Genomic DNA, 15,884 nt, shown 5'->3' on the forward strand with positions numbered 1-15,884 from the left:
CACGCACACATATAAACGCACAGAGCTACTGAAATAACACAGATGTGAGGTTGGCGTGAGTAAGGGCCAAAAGCCTGATGGTGTAGAATGACATTTGGGTGAGCCACTCTGAAAGAACCAGCTCTATATTCAAACATATGCACTCTTCACTCTACCTCTTCCTTTTTCTCAATATTCAAATAACAGGCAGTACCATGCAATGAAATCAGCTGTTTGTGGAGAAGAAAGTCAAATCAAAATAACCACAAAGGTGGGATTTAGTGCCTTTGTCTTCTCTGCATGTCGCGCACAACCACTTTAACCCGCTAGACTCGGTTCCTGATGGAAACAGATTCAAAGGTGAACTTTGAGGTGGTGTTTACATTAGACCGTATCCGTCTCGTTTTCGTCGCGGATGCACTGTCCGTGCACATTAAAACGCCGGGAAGGGCCCACGTATTCAACCCAGTACGTATCTGATCCGGTGCTGTGTAAACACTGAGGAACGAGGATACGCAGTGCTGAGCTCTAGCTGACGTCGTCATTGGACAACGTCACTGTGACATCCACCTTCTTGATTCGCTGGCATTGGTCATGCCACGTTGGTCATGTGACGCGACTGCTGAAAAACGGCCCGGACTTTCACTTCCTGCTATCTGTCCCGAATCACTGCTCGTGCGCTTCACTCGCGCGCTCTGTGAGCTGCGCAGGGCCGGAGTGCGCACCCTCCAGAGGGCACTCGCTGTTCAGGGCGGAGTGATTTGGAGCGCAGGATGCCTGCGGAGCCGAGCGTATCCGTGTATTGGCGTTGCTGTGTGCACGCGAATCGTGTATTGGCGTTGCTGTGTGCACGCGAATCGTTTTAAAAACGTTAATCTGATGATCCGCTGATACGGTCTAATGTAAACACCACCTGAGATGCCTCAACAATCGCTTCGTTCCAGTCCAAGGATACTCAGAGGTCAACTGTTTTCTATATCAGCATCTTTGACAGGAGTGCTGGCTATAATTCAAACCCCGGGTTTATATTAATGCAATATTAATTATTACAGGACACTTTTTCGATGGAATAAAAACGTGTTCTATTCCCTTCTAGCGGGTTTCATTCATTTGGTTCGATAGCATGCAATACTGTTAAGCGTATCGCTTATCCTATGTGTATTACACGTACGTCACTCTACCCAATGGAGAATGAGCGTTGAATATGGTTTACGATATTGCATGGTTGTCAAGACAACATGACATCACACGAATATTTAATGAGAGAGTTTTCTGCTGCGCGTGCGCACGAGCATTTCTTTGTTCCGCCGGTGGCGCCCGCAGTAAACCGTCGTAGTGAATTGAAAATGCTAAAAGAGACGTATTACACGTAAAACTTCCGTGCTAGCCAGCGACTGTGACAATTTGTAATGTAAACAAACATGGCCGCCAGGCTTGCTTCGTTAAATACGGAAGATTTTGAGAGAATATGCCAATGCGAACGTGTATGTATAATAATAATATTGGCTGGCTTTTTTCGTGGTATATCAGATATATTCCTTTCAGATATATACATACAGAATTTAATATATCTGATATACCATGAAAAAAAGCCAGCCAATATTATTTAATTCCGAGCTCCTCGGACTCGCCTGATCCATCCTGATGCCCTACGTCTGGCTGGAGTTGCATCTCGTCGCTCCTGTAGAGGACGGTCCCATACAAAGTCGCACTTGGAAGACGCTCTGGACACTTACAGTAATACGTTTATGGCTGAGGACTACAGTTGACTTGCTAACTTTAGGACTGCAGTTGTCATGAACAGTTTTGCACTCAAGTTTCCATCAATGCACAGCTTATAACTTCAACAAAACAGACTTCATGTTCAAACTATAATGAATTTCCTGGTTACGCAGTTATACTTTGTGACTCTACAGGACACTGTTATAGAAGCGAGTTATTTATAATCAGCATCACGTGTTTCCCATAATGACTGGGTTCCAAGGATCCCCGAATGTAAAGGCACTTTAAAGGAACAGCTATGGAAAGTTGGCACTATAATGACAGGCGTACTAACACCTTCTGCGCGCTTCGGCAGCGCATTGATATCTGAGCTCCGTATCAATGCGCTGCCGAAGCGCGCAGAAGGTGTTAGTACGCCTGTCATTATAGTGCGGACTTTCCATAGCATAGAAAATCGCTACGTTTCAATTTGTGTAACTGAACTTGTTTCATGTCACTGGTCATATAAACCTATGTAAACAGGAAAAACGCGGAAGAGTTTGGTCGCATCTAACTACAGCCCCAAAAAATACCATTGGCCATGCTGAGCCTAGCTACATTGCTAACAGGAGTGACAGCGCGTCTGACTGCGTCTGACTGACTGGGAGGTCGCGCAAAGCTCGGACAGGTACGGAGCAGCTCGTCTCAATTCAGATAAGAGCATATTTCATTATGGAAGTACGGTGGACTGTTCCTTTAAGTCTCAGTGAATGTGAGGCTATGCTGAGCTGCTGTGTTGAGGCTCATATTCACTTCACTGTATAAGAATGAGCACCTTGCTGCAGTTGAGAAATGAAATTTTTAAAAATTCTTACCTTTGTGGAAATAAAGCGAGCATATCGTAGGGTTTTTGACCTCTCTGTTTGACACAGAGCCCCGCCGAATGTTTTCCCCCCACTTTTCCCTTCTACGTTGAGAAATTTCTCTATTTTTCCCCCCGATGATGAATTACTTTTGGTAAATTAAAAAATCTGATGTCGTTGTTTTGTTCAAAACAATTTGTAGATCCTAAAATGCAGCAAAACCTTCCCATACCGATCAATAACAACTAACTCGGCTGAACGAAGCACTACAAGCATTCCCCCTGTCATGGCGGCGTAGTTACCGTTGTTATGGGGTCATGTGAGAGTGCAAAAAAACATTTAATTAAATCCTTTGTTGCCAGAATATGGAAACTACATACAGCTAGTTCTAGATAATATTTACATTACTGGAATATCTGGTAGCTTCAGAAGGTTTATGAAGATTATGGAGGTAGTGTGACGGTACAGTGTGGTTTACTATAGTAACTAAGTAAGCAGTACATTAAAAATGGGTCACATGACAAAGTCATATATATCAAATAATGTATTTGTGATACTAGGAGCTATTAAGGAAGCTCCGATCCACAGGACTGCTTGAATACACAGATGTGGTGTACGTACTCTGCATTCGCATGTGGTGCAGTGGTCTTTCTTCCAGGTCTCTCTGTTCCCCCGGTGTCTAGCTTCCTCATCGACGCAGTCTCTCTTACTCAGACGGCCTTCAAGTCTTTTTATCTGTCGGACAGAAGACGCCAGAGAGTACAAATCATAGCCTTTTAGCACCTCTGTCTTAATCAGTGCTGGTCACTTTAAAAACTGAAAAAATTAACCCTTCATTACGTCAAAGTGTTTCAACTGAATACAGCAAAACCATCTGTAAATCATTTGCTTTAACTCAAATGACCGAGGAGCACAGTTAATTTGCATCTCTATGTATGTCCTTGATAATAAAGCTTAAAACAAGAATCACATTTCTGAAATCCAAGGCTGTGACGCGAGTTATACAATCCATTCAGTCTCTCTCTCTCTCTCTCTCTCTGCTGATGCCTTAATTAAAGCCATGTGTTTGAAATGTCGATTCGCCTCCAGCACTGAAACTCAGCTTAAATTGTCCAAATGTGCAGGGCTATCTGATCCTGATCCTGTTTCAAACAGTTCGAACAGTGCCAGCCCATCGTGTCAACTCTCTACAGCAGGGATGCAGTGCTGGAGAGCTGGAGTCCGGTGAAGTTTGGTCATTTTCCTGCTCTAATAAACCTAGTAATTGACTGGTTTTACAGGAATGAAGTTGGCACCCTGCTTCAGAGGAATTCTGAAATAATGCATTATTTGTGTAGTCTTCTGTACAAAGCTCGTCCTACGCCAGGATATCTGCTTGGTGCTGGAACTCTTTACAAATGAGCTATGTTAATTGTGGAAATTAAAGGAACAGTCCACCGTACTTCCATAATGAAATATGCTCTTATCTGAATTGAGACGAGCTGCTCCGTACCTCTCCGAGCTTTGCGCGACCTCCCAGTCAGTCAGACGCAGTCAGACGTGCTGTCACTCCTGTTAGCAATGTAGCTAGGCTCAGTATTGCCAATGGTATTTTTTGGGGCTGTAGTGAGATGCGACCAAACTCTTCCGCGTTTTTCCTGTTTACACAGGAAACAGTGACCAGTGATATGAAACAAGTTCAGTTACACAAATTGAAACGTAGCGATTTTCTATGCTATGGAAAGTCCGCACTATAATGACAGGCGTACTAACACCTTCTGCACGCTTCGGCAGCGCATTGATATCTGAGCTCCGTATCAATGCGCTGCCGAAGCGCGCAGAAGATGTTAGTACGCCTGTCATTACAGTGCGGACTTTCCATAGCATAGAAAATCGCTACGTTTCAATTTGTGTAACTGAACTTGTTTCATATCACTGGTCATATAAACCTATGTAAACAGGAAAAACGCGGAAGAGTTTGGTCGCATCTAACTACAGCCCCAAAAAATACCATTGGCAATACTGAGCCTAGCTACATTGCTAACAGGAGTGACAGCACGTCTGACTGCGTCTGACTGACTGGGAGGTCGCGCAAAGCTCGGACAGGTACGGAGCAGCTCGTCTCAATTCAGATAAGAGCATATTTCATTATGGAAGTACGGTGGACTGTTCCTTTAACACAATTCACAAATTGAGAAAAACAACCACACGTTGTATTGTATTGCTAAGGTGGCTATTTTGCTGAAAGTATACCACTGCTTCTACTCCTCTGCTGCATCTTTAACCCTCTGGGGTCGAGAGCTTCGCCGGTGAAGCTCGAAAGGTTTAGAATGAGTAGGTCATGTATTTAGATAAATATCTTCGAGTTTTTCATCATACAAGCATGATAAACATATTGACAGAAACTTTATAATTTACACTTTCCTGTGTGCCCACGGCCAAATAATGTTATAGTTTTTAAATTGTCTAAATTAGATGGAACATAAAACTTGTCACCGTACTCAGTCACACCAGAGTCGAAGCGCTGAGCGCGCACTTATGCATTCATAAAAGACTGTTCATGTGGTAACGGCATGATAATCACTTTCACTCTTTCGGTTTTGATTGGTTTCTCTTTCGGGGTGGGAACGCCCACCATAAACAGGATAAAATCTGTCAGACATAGTCTAGGCTATTTGGAGGTAAAACTTGTTTCGAGATGGCACGCGGATTTTATGTGCTTTGGATGATTCAGGACAGCGATTCAATTCATGATTCAGTTCATGATTCAGGACAGCGATTCAGTTCAATCTTGAGAACTTATGATGAGCGGTGCCTCTTTTTTTTTTTTACTTCGACTCGATCGAGCTATAGATCAACTTGAGTAAGTGTAAATATTTCCGGAGCTTTTTTATTATTATTTTATTTTATTTTCTCCTCTTTTTTATTTTTACTTTTTCCTGTGTGTTTGTGTAGTTTGATGTTTGTTTGAAGGTTTTGTCCGCCGGTGGTGGTGTAGCTCCGGACCCAGTTTTGGGCGTCGGTTCCCTCCAGGCCTTGGTTCGCTGTGGGTGATGCCTGTGCTCCCAGCTGTGGACTGCAGCGAGCTCGTTGCTCATTTTGACATCGTGGTTGTCCAGCACTCTGTGCTTTAATGCTTGGCGTGATGTTCCGGGCAATGTTGCTCAGTGGCGTCGCGGCGGCTGTGCAGGCGGTTTGGGACATACCAGCACTCTGCGTGGTGGTGCTTCTGTGCTCGCTTTGTGGATCCATGGCATGGTGTTCGAGCGATGTTGCTGGCGGCGGCGCGGTGGCTGTGCTGGTGGTGTGGGACTTGTTTTCGTGCGCCTTTTGGTGGGACTGTGGCTGCTACACCACTGGAATTACATCCTGACCCCTATTTGGTGGATTTTTTTTCCCTTCCTTCCTGTCTATAATTGTAAAGCGTCCTTGGGTTTTAGAAAGGCGCTATATAAATTGAACCTATTATTATTATTTTTTCTATTTATTATGAGCAGATCGGTTGATATGCGTGCGCTGTAGTGCATACACAGGAAAAATAACTGAGCAATTTTTCCAGAGTTAAAAGTATTTTCCTCAAAAATAGTTAATTTTGCTCGATTTTGAGTTTAGAGAGTAAAATGCGGAGTTGGAGTGGGAGCAAAATGGCAGAGTAATTGTGTAACAGAGTAACAGAGTTGGTTGTGGCTCTGAACTGAGTAAAATAGGACAAGAGTTAATTTCAAGACACACTGAATAAAGTCAAATACCAAAATAAAGTCAAATACCAGATAAATGAGGCTGTTGTAAAAAGCAGTTTTAGAACTGTGTTGGAATGTGTGAAAAAACACGACCTTACCCATTGTGACTTGACCTGATGGGATTAAGAGATGGCAGTAGGAGGGGTTTTCACTCTTCTCATTGAATGGAATGGAAATGTTTTACCCTTCTCACTGAATATCCCTCCCACTGCCAACCCTTTATCCCAAAACAACAGGACATAATTTTTTGATGGCCAGTTAATTGTCCAAATCAATGGAGCAGATTTAAATTTTCGTGCTCGATCCATTCCTCAGACTGAACAGAATCACCTCAAGTGACCAAAACGGTTCGACACGATGGGTACGGTCATGTTTTTCACCCATTCCAACACAGTTCTAAACCTGCTTTTTACAACATCTTCATTTATCTGTTATTTTTTTAAAAGTACAATCATGACATACAGAGCGGCACGGCGGTGTAGTGGTTAGCGCTGTCGCCTCACAGCAAGAAGGTCTGGGTTCGAGCCCCGTGGCCGGCGAGGGCCTTTCTGTGCGGAGTTTGCATGTTCTCCCCGTGTCCGCGTGGGTTTCCTCCGGGTGCTCCGGTTTCCCCCACAGTCCAAAGACATGCAGGTTAGGTTAACTGGTGACTCTAAATTGACCGTAGGTGTGAATGTGAGTGTGAATGGTTGTCTGTGTCTATGTGTCAGCCCTGTGATGACCTGGCGACTTGTCCAGGGTGTACCCCGCCTTTCGCCCGTAGTCAGCTGGGATAGGCTCCAGCTTGCCTGCGACCCTATAGAACAGGATAAAGCGGCTAGAGATAATGAGATGAGATGACATACAGACTACAGAGATATTATTGTAACTGAACTTGTGCTGAATACAAAAAAGTCACATGACTTTGAAAATACTGTTTAGATTTGTTGAACTTGACGACAAAATCGGAGCCAGAAAATACCCTCAGACCCCAGAGGGTTAACGTGTTTAAAGGTTCACAAGTCACAACTGTCCCATATTTTTCAGAACATGACACCTGTGTGTGTAACATTTTTTAGTTTAAAAACCATTTTCACCTTTAACCAAGCGTCCAGTCTCACCTGCTTTCGTAAACTAGTGATAGTCTTCTGCATGTCCATAACGAAATCCTGGAAGTCATTTACTGGCAGTTCAGCGTTTGACTTTGAGGAAAGAGTTGCATTTAAAATGTTTCTGTCATCAATACCACTGAAAAACAAAATGAATATGGTAGAATAAATTAATTTTTAACTACATTTGATATACACTACCGTTCAAAAGTTTGGGGTCACCCAGACAATTTTGTGTTTTCCATGAAAAGTCACACTTTTATTTACCACCATAAGTTGTAAAATGAATAGAAAATATAGTCGAGACATTTTTCTGGCCATTTTGAGCATTTAATCGACCCCACAAATGTGATGCTCCAGAAACTCAATCTGCTCAAAGGAAGGTCAGTTTTATAGCTTCTCTAAAGAGCTCAACTGTTTTCAGCTGTGCTAACATGATTGTACAAGGGTTTTCTAATCATCCATTAGCCTTCTGAGGCAATGAGCAAACACATTGTACCATTAGAACACTGGAGTGAGAGTTGCTGGAAATGGGCCTCTATACACCTATGGAGATATTGCACCAAAAACCAGACATTTGCAGCTAGAATAGTCATTTACCACATTAGCAATGTATAGAGTGGATTTCTGATTAGTTTAAAGTGATCTTCATTGAAAAGAACAGTGCTTTTCTTTCAAAAATAAGGACATTTCAAAGTGACCCCAAACTTTTGAACGGTAGTGTAGCTAGTGTAAGCTAGATTTCACCATGCCTAGGCCACATGGTGTGTATAGTAACTGTTTAATAACATTTCTAAAACTTTACAATGTAGTCAGTGTAAAAGTTGAAATTTAGTAAATGAGACTGACCTGTGATCATTATGCAACTTTCTAGAAGGGTTATCCTCTGCGTAGCTGTGCTTCACCGACCTGCGGCCTCGGAAGTGATACGACAGGGCGTTGAACTGACCTTTGGTGCGGCAGTCTGTGGATTTAATCGGAGTTCACTGACAGTAGAATGAAAACAATGCTGCTTTTATGCAGCAACAAAGCAACAGTACATATACTGTGAAATCTGCAAGTCGTGAAAAATAAAGCTCTTCAGAATTATTGGCACCAGAAAGAAAAATGAACAAAGCGAGTGTATGAGATAAATATGAAAGACAATAATTCAAAATTGACTCTTTAACAATAGGAAAGGTTCTTATAACATTTAAATCTTTGTTCTCATGGTCTGACAAATCAGTCCTAACTATTCATCTTAAATTCCTCAAGAAATCCTTAGAGACGATTCAGCCATTGCCCCGCAAGAGATACCAATTATTATTCCATGCACATTCACTGGATATGAGCAGTCGCACGCTCTGAGTAGCTCTTGGCTACTACTAGGATATAACGTTTTCCGTTTCCGGTTGGGAGTACGCTGTGCGCATTTTGGCTGCCGCTTCTCACCAAAGCTTTTATTTTTCTTTTTTCTCCCTTTGTTTCTCTTTTAGTGTTTGTATAGTTTGATGTTTGTTTGAATATTTTGTCCGTCGGTTGTGGCGTAGCTCCAGAGCCAGTTTTGGGTGTCGGTTCCCTTCGGGCCTTGGTCCACCATGGGTGATGCCTGTGCTTCTTGCTATGGACTGCAGTGAGCTCGTTACTCTTTTAACATCGGGGTTGTCCAGCGCTCTGTGCGGCGGTGCTTCTGTGCTTGCCGCGGTGTTCCGAGCGATGTTGCCAGTGGCGTCGCAGTGGCTGTGCAGATGGTTTGGGACATATCGGCGCTCTGTGCGGCAGTGCTTCTGTGCTCAGTTTGTGGATCCATGGTGCGGTGTTCTGAGCGACATTGCCCGGTAGTGTCGCAGCGGCTGTGCATGCGGTGTGGGACATACCTTCACGCGCCTTTTGGTGGGACTGTGGGTAGCTACGCCTTTAGAATTACACCCTGACCCTTTTTTGGAGGACTTTTTTTTTCTTTGTAATTGTAACGCGACCTTGGGTGTGAGAAAGGCGCGATATAAGTTGATCTTAATAATAATAATATATCAGCTTATATACTGTGAGTAGAGAAAAACACAATGGCGGAGTGCATCAAGTCAGATATATCACTTTGTTATCAAGTATTTAAAAGAAACAGAAATAGCTAAAGGAATATAGTCCCCCCCCAGCATCTCCTGTTCCACACTCCAGCCCATTCGGTGACGGTAATGCACCTTTAAGTTGGTTTGCCAACCGCCAAAAAAACCCTAAAGAGGAAGAAGAAGAAAATGGCGGATTGTGTTACTGAACCAACCGAGGACGAAATAAAAACTCTACTCGAAAATACATAAAAAAAGGGCAACAAACTATGGAATAAAAATATTTAATGGTAAGAACGCATCTTTTTAAACATTTTTCAAGAATTATTATTATGCCATTTTCCACAAATTGCTCCTGTCATTTCGCCGGTTTGTTTACATTCTAAGCGGAAATGATTTTGTCATACGTTTTGTATGAAGTTTTTATTTATCGAATTTGCAAAAAATAAAAATGCTCCGTTTCTCAAAATCCAGCGAATGTGGATATAACAAAACAGTTATTCCACTCAATCTCGTCATACATGGTTTACAGCCAACCCGGCACTACGCGCCTCATTGGCTATCAGCTCATATACGACTCAATTTCATGGAATAACTGTTAGATATATATTTTCTGATGTACACTTTGCAAATCATATACAGTGCTGAGCGTAAATGAGTGCACCCCCTTTGAAAAGTAACATTTTAAACAATATCTCAATGAACACAAACAATTTCCAAAATGTTGACAAGACAAAGTTTAATATAACATCTGTTTAACTTATAACGGGAAAGTAAGGTTAATAATATAAACTTAGATTACACATTTTTTCAGTTTTACTCAAATTAGGGTGGTGCAAAAATGAGTACACCCCACAACAAAAACTACTACATCTAGTACTTTGTATGGCCTCCATGATTTTTAATGACAACACCAAGTCTTCTAGGCATGGAATGAACAAGTTGGCGACATTTTGCAACATCAATCTTTTTCCATTCTTCAACAACGACCTCTTTTAGTGACTGGATGCTGGATGGAGAGTGATGCTCAACTTGTCTCTTCAGAATTCCCCATAGGTGTTCGATTGGGTTCAGATCAGGAGACGTACTTGGCCACTGAATCACTTTCACCCTGTTCTTCTTCAGAAATCCAACAGTGGCCTTAGATGTGTGTTTAGGATCACTGTCATGTTGGAAAAGTGCACGACGACCAAGGGGACGGAGTGATGGTAGCATCTTCTCTTTCAGTATAGAGCAATACGTCTGTGAATTCATGATGCCATCAATGAAATGCAGCTCCCCGACACCATCAGCACTCATGCAGCCCCACATAAGGACACTGCCACCACCATGTTTCACTGTAGGCACCAGGCATTTTTCTTTGTATTCCTCACCTTTGCGACGCCATACAGTTTTGAAGCCATCAGTTCCAAAAACATTTATCTTGGTCTCATCACTCCAGAGTATAGAGTCCCAGTAGTCTTCATCTTTGTCAGCATGGGCCCTGGCAAACTCTAGGCGGGCTTTTCTGTGCCTGGGCTTTAGGAGAGGCTTCTTTCGTGGACGGCATCCATGCATGCCATTCCTCTGCAGCATACGCCGTATTGTGTCACGGGAAATAGTCACCCCAGTTTGGCTTTCTACTTCTTTAGATAACTGCAGTGAACTTGCATGCTGATTTTCGTCAACCCTTCTCATCAGAAGATGCTCCTGTCGAGGTGTTAACTTCCGTGGACGACCTGGACGTCTCTGTGAGATGGTTGCAGTTCCATCTTTCTTAAATTTTTGTACCACTTTTGCTACAGTATTCTGACTGATAAGTAAAGCTTTGCTGATCTTCTTGTAGCCTTCACCTTTGTGGTGGAAAGAAATGATTTTCTTTGGGGAATTCTGAAGAGACAAGTTGAGCATCGCTCTCCATCCAGCATCCAGTCACTAAAAGAGGTCGTTGTTGAAGAATGGAAAAAGATTGATGTTGCAAAATGTCGCCAACTTGTTCATTCCATGCCTAGAAGACTTGGTGCCGTCATTAAAAATCATGGAGGCCATACAAAGTACTAGACGTAGTAGTTTTTGTTGTGGGGTGTACTCATTTTTGCACCACCCTAATTTGAGTAAAACTGAAAAATGTGTAATCTAAGTTATATTATTAACCTTACTTTCACGTTATAAGTTAAACAGATGTTATATTAAACTTTGTCTTTTCAACATTTTGGAAATTGTTTGTGTTCATTGAGATATTGTTTAAAATGTTACTTTTCAAAGGGGGTGCACTCATTTACGCTGAGCGCTGTATAATTAAACTTAAGTAAACTTAATAAAAGATGTTTCTCAATATGGCTGACATTCGCAACACCGAAGAGCGTACTTCTGTGTCCTTTAATTCAAAGGAAAGCAAATGATTACTGCTTAAGCCTGAGATAATGACTCATCTGACTCCAGCACCAATTAAATACCTCACTGGATCATAACACATGAGCGGTTTCGTTAATGTTTTCTTTCTTGGCTCACTATTTATACTCTGTGACATTTCTTTGTAAGCTCTAAGCACTCCAGTTCCCAAAACAGTGATCTGTACCTGTTTAGATCTAAAAATTAGGCACGTTTAACTTAGTCAAGACTGTAGAAAGAACAATACTTCAATAAAAAAGCCTATGTGTCTAATGTAAGGAGTACATTGAGAATTTTAGAGCACAGTTTATATGAAGTGTGATTTAAAAGAAAGAAAAGTGATATCGTTAATGCAGTGTCGACAGACAGATTACCATCTCCGTTTTCACCTGAATATATTTTCAGTGATATTCAAAGCAAAGGGATTTAACTAAACAACAGAACATGAGTCATACTATTCAGAATGTAACACCGCAAGCAGACTAGACTTCCGCAGACAAGATCACACACACACACACACACACACACACACACACACACACACACACACACACACATCATGCATAATTAAAGCTTATTCATGTGAGAAAAGATGTAGATAAACAGTGTTGGTGCAGACAGAGTTCATGAAGATTATAATCTCGTCCTTGGCTGTACCTTCACAGCAGTCCTGCCACATCCGCAGGTCGATCTTGGGCACGTCCTCGCAGTTTCCATATCCGCGAGGGAAGTCTGCCACGTTGAAGACGTCAGACTGAATGCGGGTAATGTTGTCGCCGTTGTCACACAGCACCCGGGTGAGAGATGCCTGCTTCAGCTGAGTCAACTGAGCTGGACTAAACACGCCAGGGTTCTCATACCAGAACCTGAAAAAGACAAACGGGTTTTTTTTGTGACTTTAAAGGGCACATCTTGGGTATATTTAGGAGCAAGATCAATGTAATTCTCTTATTTTATATTAAACTTTGGTCAAATATCTGTCACTTTTTGCATTTTTTTTTTACCTTGCGCAATACCAGAAAAATTCAGTTGAAATCAAGCCATTTGAGGCGAATTGGTCCGCCTCTGAAAAAACTTGGCGTTTGGATTTCCCGGCAAACACTGATTTTCATGACGTCGCGTGCGGGACGCTTCCTTCTGAATCCTACGCTGCGCTGGTTTGTTTATGAGAAAACGACCTGGTGGTTTTCTGCAAATTTCTTCAACGTTATCAAGTAATTATTAAAATGATTAACAGATGCATCGTAGGAGGGTGTAGCAACACCAATCATGATGGGATCAGTACTCATCGTTTTCCAAAAGACCAGACAATGAGAGAGAAATGGGAGCGCTTCGTGCGAGGCACCTGGAAAAACTGGCAACATGCAACAGACCACAGCATCATATGCGGGGCTCACTTCATAAAGCCCGACGACTTTGAGAACTATTTGCAGTGGGAAATGAGCTTCAAGAAGCAACTTGATCTGAAAAAAGACGCAGTTCCATCTGTTAGAATGCCCAAAGCAACACCGTCTCCATCTGTGTCAGCGTCACCAAAGGAGCCAGCCGTGTTCGTCTCCCCTGACAGAAGGCAAAGTGCCGCATCCACTGAGGCCCTCGAAGCCGGGGACCAAGCGGAGCCGAGAAAAAGACCAAGAAAATCGGTGATTCACAAGTTGACTGTTGCCAGGGTAAGAAATAAGAGCGACTATCCTCTAAATTAGGTGTTCCTGTGTTTGTGTGGTACACGGATAATGTTATTTATTGACACGCACAAAAGTAAACAACACGAAAGCGCTGGGCGATAATACACTTACTTCACATGTATCAAGGGATATGCGTGTCAGGGCTTGAGATCTTGGGACGTGTCAAACACATTAAGGCCCAATCCCAATTCTAATTTCTACCCCTACCCCTCCCCCTTCCCCTTGGTCCTTCCCCTTGAAACTGAGCTACAAGGGATAGGGCTTGAAATTCAACCCTTACGTATTGGGATAGCCCTTCAACGATCGCATACGTCATCGCGTACCTCCGTCAGCGTTTACGTTAGCAAAACGCGACCAAATGCGTCATTGGCTGCGACCAGCCGCTACAGTCAGAGCCAGAGGCAGAACCAGAAATCTCTGCTGGCAGGGTGTGATTTGTTAACTAACACCACTGAATGGGATATCTTTGGCGCTTCGTGCACCACATCCGACAGAATGAGGTGTCAGAACACTCATGTAAACAATAAAAGCGAGAATAACAGAACAAAACGTACGCAGTCAAGCAACCGAAAACAATACTCACTCCCAACGCTTTTTAGCAGCAGCTTGGATTTCAGAAATCGCTGCTCATTCTCAGCTCGAAAGCGAATCAAGCGGCGTGTTTCCTCTGGATAACAACTTAAAACACGTAAATAATGGAGAAAATACATTTATGACAATCTTTCGCCGCGGGAACCGCCATCTTTCTGAAATCCGCATGAAATCTCGCTGAAATCCGCATGGCATTGTGGGAAATCACTCAAACCCCTTCGTTCGGAGTCAGCTCCAGGAAAATCTCCGTTTGGAGGGGTACAGAAGCCCTACCCCTTCCCCTACCCCTCCGCGTTAACTGGGATTGGGATACCCCTACCCCTTCACGTGAATGCGCAAAATGGAGGGGAAGGGCCAAGGGGTTGGTCCAAGGGGTGAAATGGGATTCGGCCTAAATGTATATACAACCCTGCTTAGCCGATTCCATGTGTGTAGCTTATGAAATCTTTCTCCTACAGTAGCCAGTACTCTTTTAAATGAAGAAATATATAAATACAAATAGTAATTAGAAAAAATATGATTTATGTAACAATACATAGATGAGCATTGAGTGCGTTTACATGCACATAGAGAAAATCGAATTTCTGCCGTTGCTCGTCTGAAATTGAAGTTCTAAATGGCATGTAAACATCTTAGCGAGGCTGAAATTGAACCGAACTTGATTTCTCGGAATCGAGCTACACGACCTAGATTATGCGATTGTAGCCGAGCTACTTAGTGCATGTATACCCAATCGAGCTACGTAGTCGAGCTACTTACTTCAGCACTGCCCCTTACGGAAGTGACGAGTGACGAGACCACAAGTGGGAAACACACCAGCCTCGGTCGGCATGACACTTCACCTTAGCCGCCCACTTTATTAGGAACACTTCTGTTCGTACATACAAACTACAAACACTCTTCTTAGAGTTTAGAGTTTATTTTATTTTTAAAAGGGACAGTGCACAAATTAAACATTATCCTTGTGGTAAGGACAGATGTCTGTCCCAGATTATAGCAGTACATGCTAATTTCCACCTGTAGGCCCTTTGTTTACACTCTTGAATAGCTCTTCTTCATGACGACAACCGTAAGTGTACCAACACGATGGGGCGTGTAGCGCCACCTGTGGCTCGGGTGCACAATGCACCTCACACAATAGCTCGATTTCCTTGTGTGCATGTAGGATTGGATTTCTCTGGCACCCTGCTGGGACCCTTAGCTCGATTACCGACAGCAGCTCGATTTGGATGCGCATGTAAACGCACTGACTGATACATGAATCCATGGGTTTAGAAGCTCAGGCGACAATTCCATATTTCAATGCAAAATCGCTAATTGCTAAACTTGGTCTACACAGGCTGTGCACTGAACCCATGCAGGGTTTCTCTGCCTGCTGGCGGAGCCGCACGTGACGTCACGAATCTGGCTCCAGACTCCCTTGGGATTTTTCCAGACACGTTTTGTTATTTTATTTTTTTCTGCTGTAGACAGATGGCCTTGTGCAAAATTACCCTTCTGGATGAGTGTGTAAAGGGACATACTTTCATATAAAAAAAACCCACTAAATTGGTTCTGGATATGCACTTTAAAGAGAACATGCAGCGGAAAACTGTTTTTCTTGTTTTTTTTTTTAAATATCAATGTGACTTGGGGACACACTCAGTGCGTTTACATGCACATAGAGAAAATTGAATTTCTGCCGTAGCTCGACTGAAATCGAAGTTCTAAATGCCATGGAAACACCTTAGCTTGGCTGAAATCGAACCGAACTGGATTTCTTGTAATCGAGCTACGCGACCTAGATTATGCGATTGTAGCCGAGCTACTTAGTGCATGTAAACCCTAGCGAGCTACGTAGTCGAGC

At 42.8% G+C, this 15,884-nt stretch overlaps 1 protein-coding gene across 5 annotated transcripts in view; it reads right to left on the bottom strand.

Annotated features, from left to right (window-relative positions):
* Window positions 1–15,884, bottom strand: part of LOC132894609 (peroxidasin) — a 300,221-nt gene that overhangs the window by 14,877 nt on the left and 269,460 nt on the right. For all 5 annotated transcript variants that reach the window (XR_009655662.1, XM_060934684.1, XM_060934683.1 and 2 more), the window contains exons 19-22: window positions 12,420–12,628; window positions 8,200–8,314; window positions 7,363–7,489; window positions 3,165–3,278 (exon numbers count right to left, since the gene is read on the bottom strand). Coding sequence is in view for 4 of the 5 variants with exons in the window: in XM_060934684.1 (XP_060790667.1) it covers window positions 3,165–3,278; window positions 7,363–7,489; window positions 8,200–8,314; window positions 12,420–12,628 (565 nt within the window). In the remaining variant the exon portion in view is untranslated. The remainder of the gene's footprint in view (window positions 1–3,164; window positions 3,279–7,362; window positions 7,490–8,199; window positions 8,315–12,419; window positions 12,629–15,884) is intronic.

Source organism: Neoarius graeffei, chromosome 11 (assembly GCF_027579695.1).
Source record: "Neoarius graeffei isolate fNeoGra1 chromosome 11, fNeoGra1.pri, whole genome shotgun sequence".
NCBI classification, from domain to species: Eukaryota; Metazoa; Chordata; class Actinopteri; order Siluriformes; family Ariidae; genus Neoarius; species Neoarius graeffei.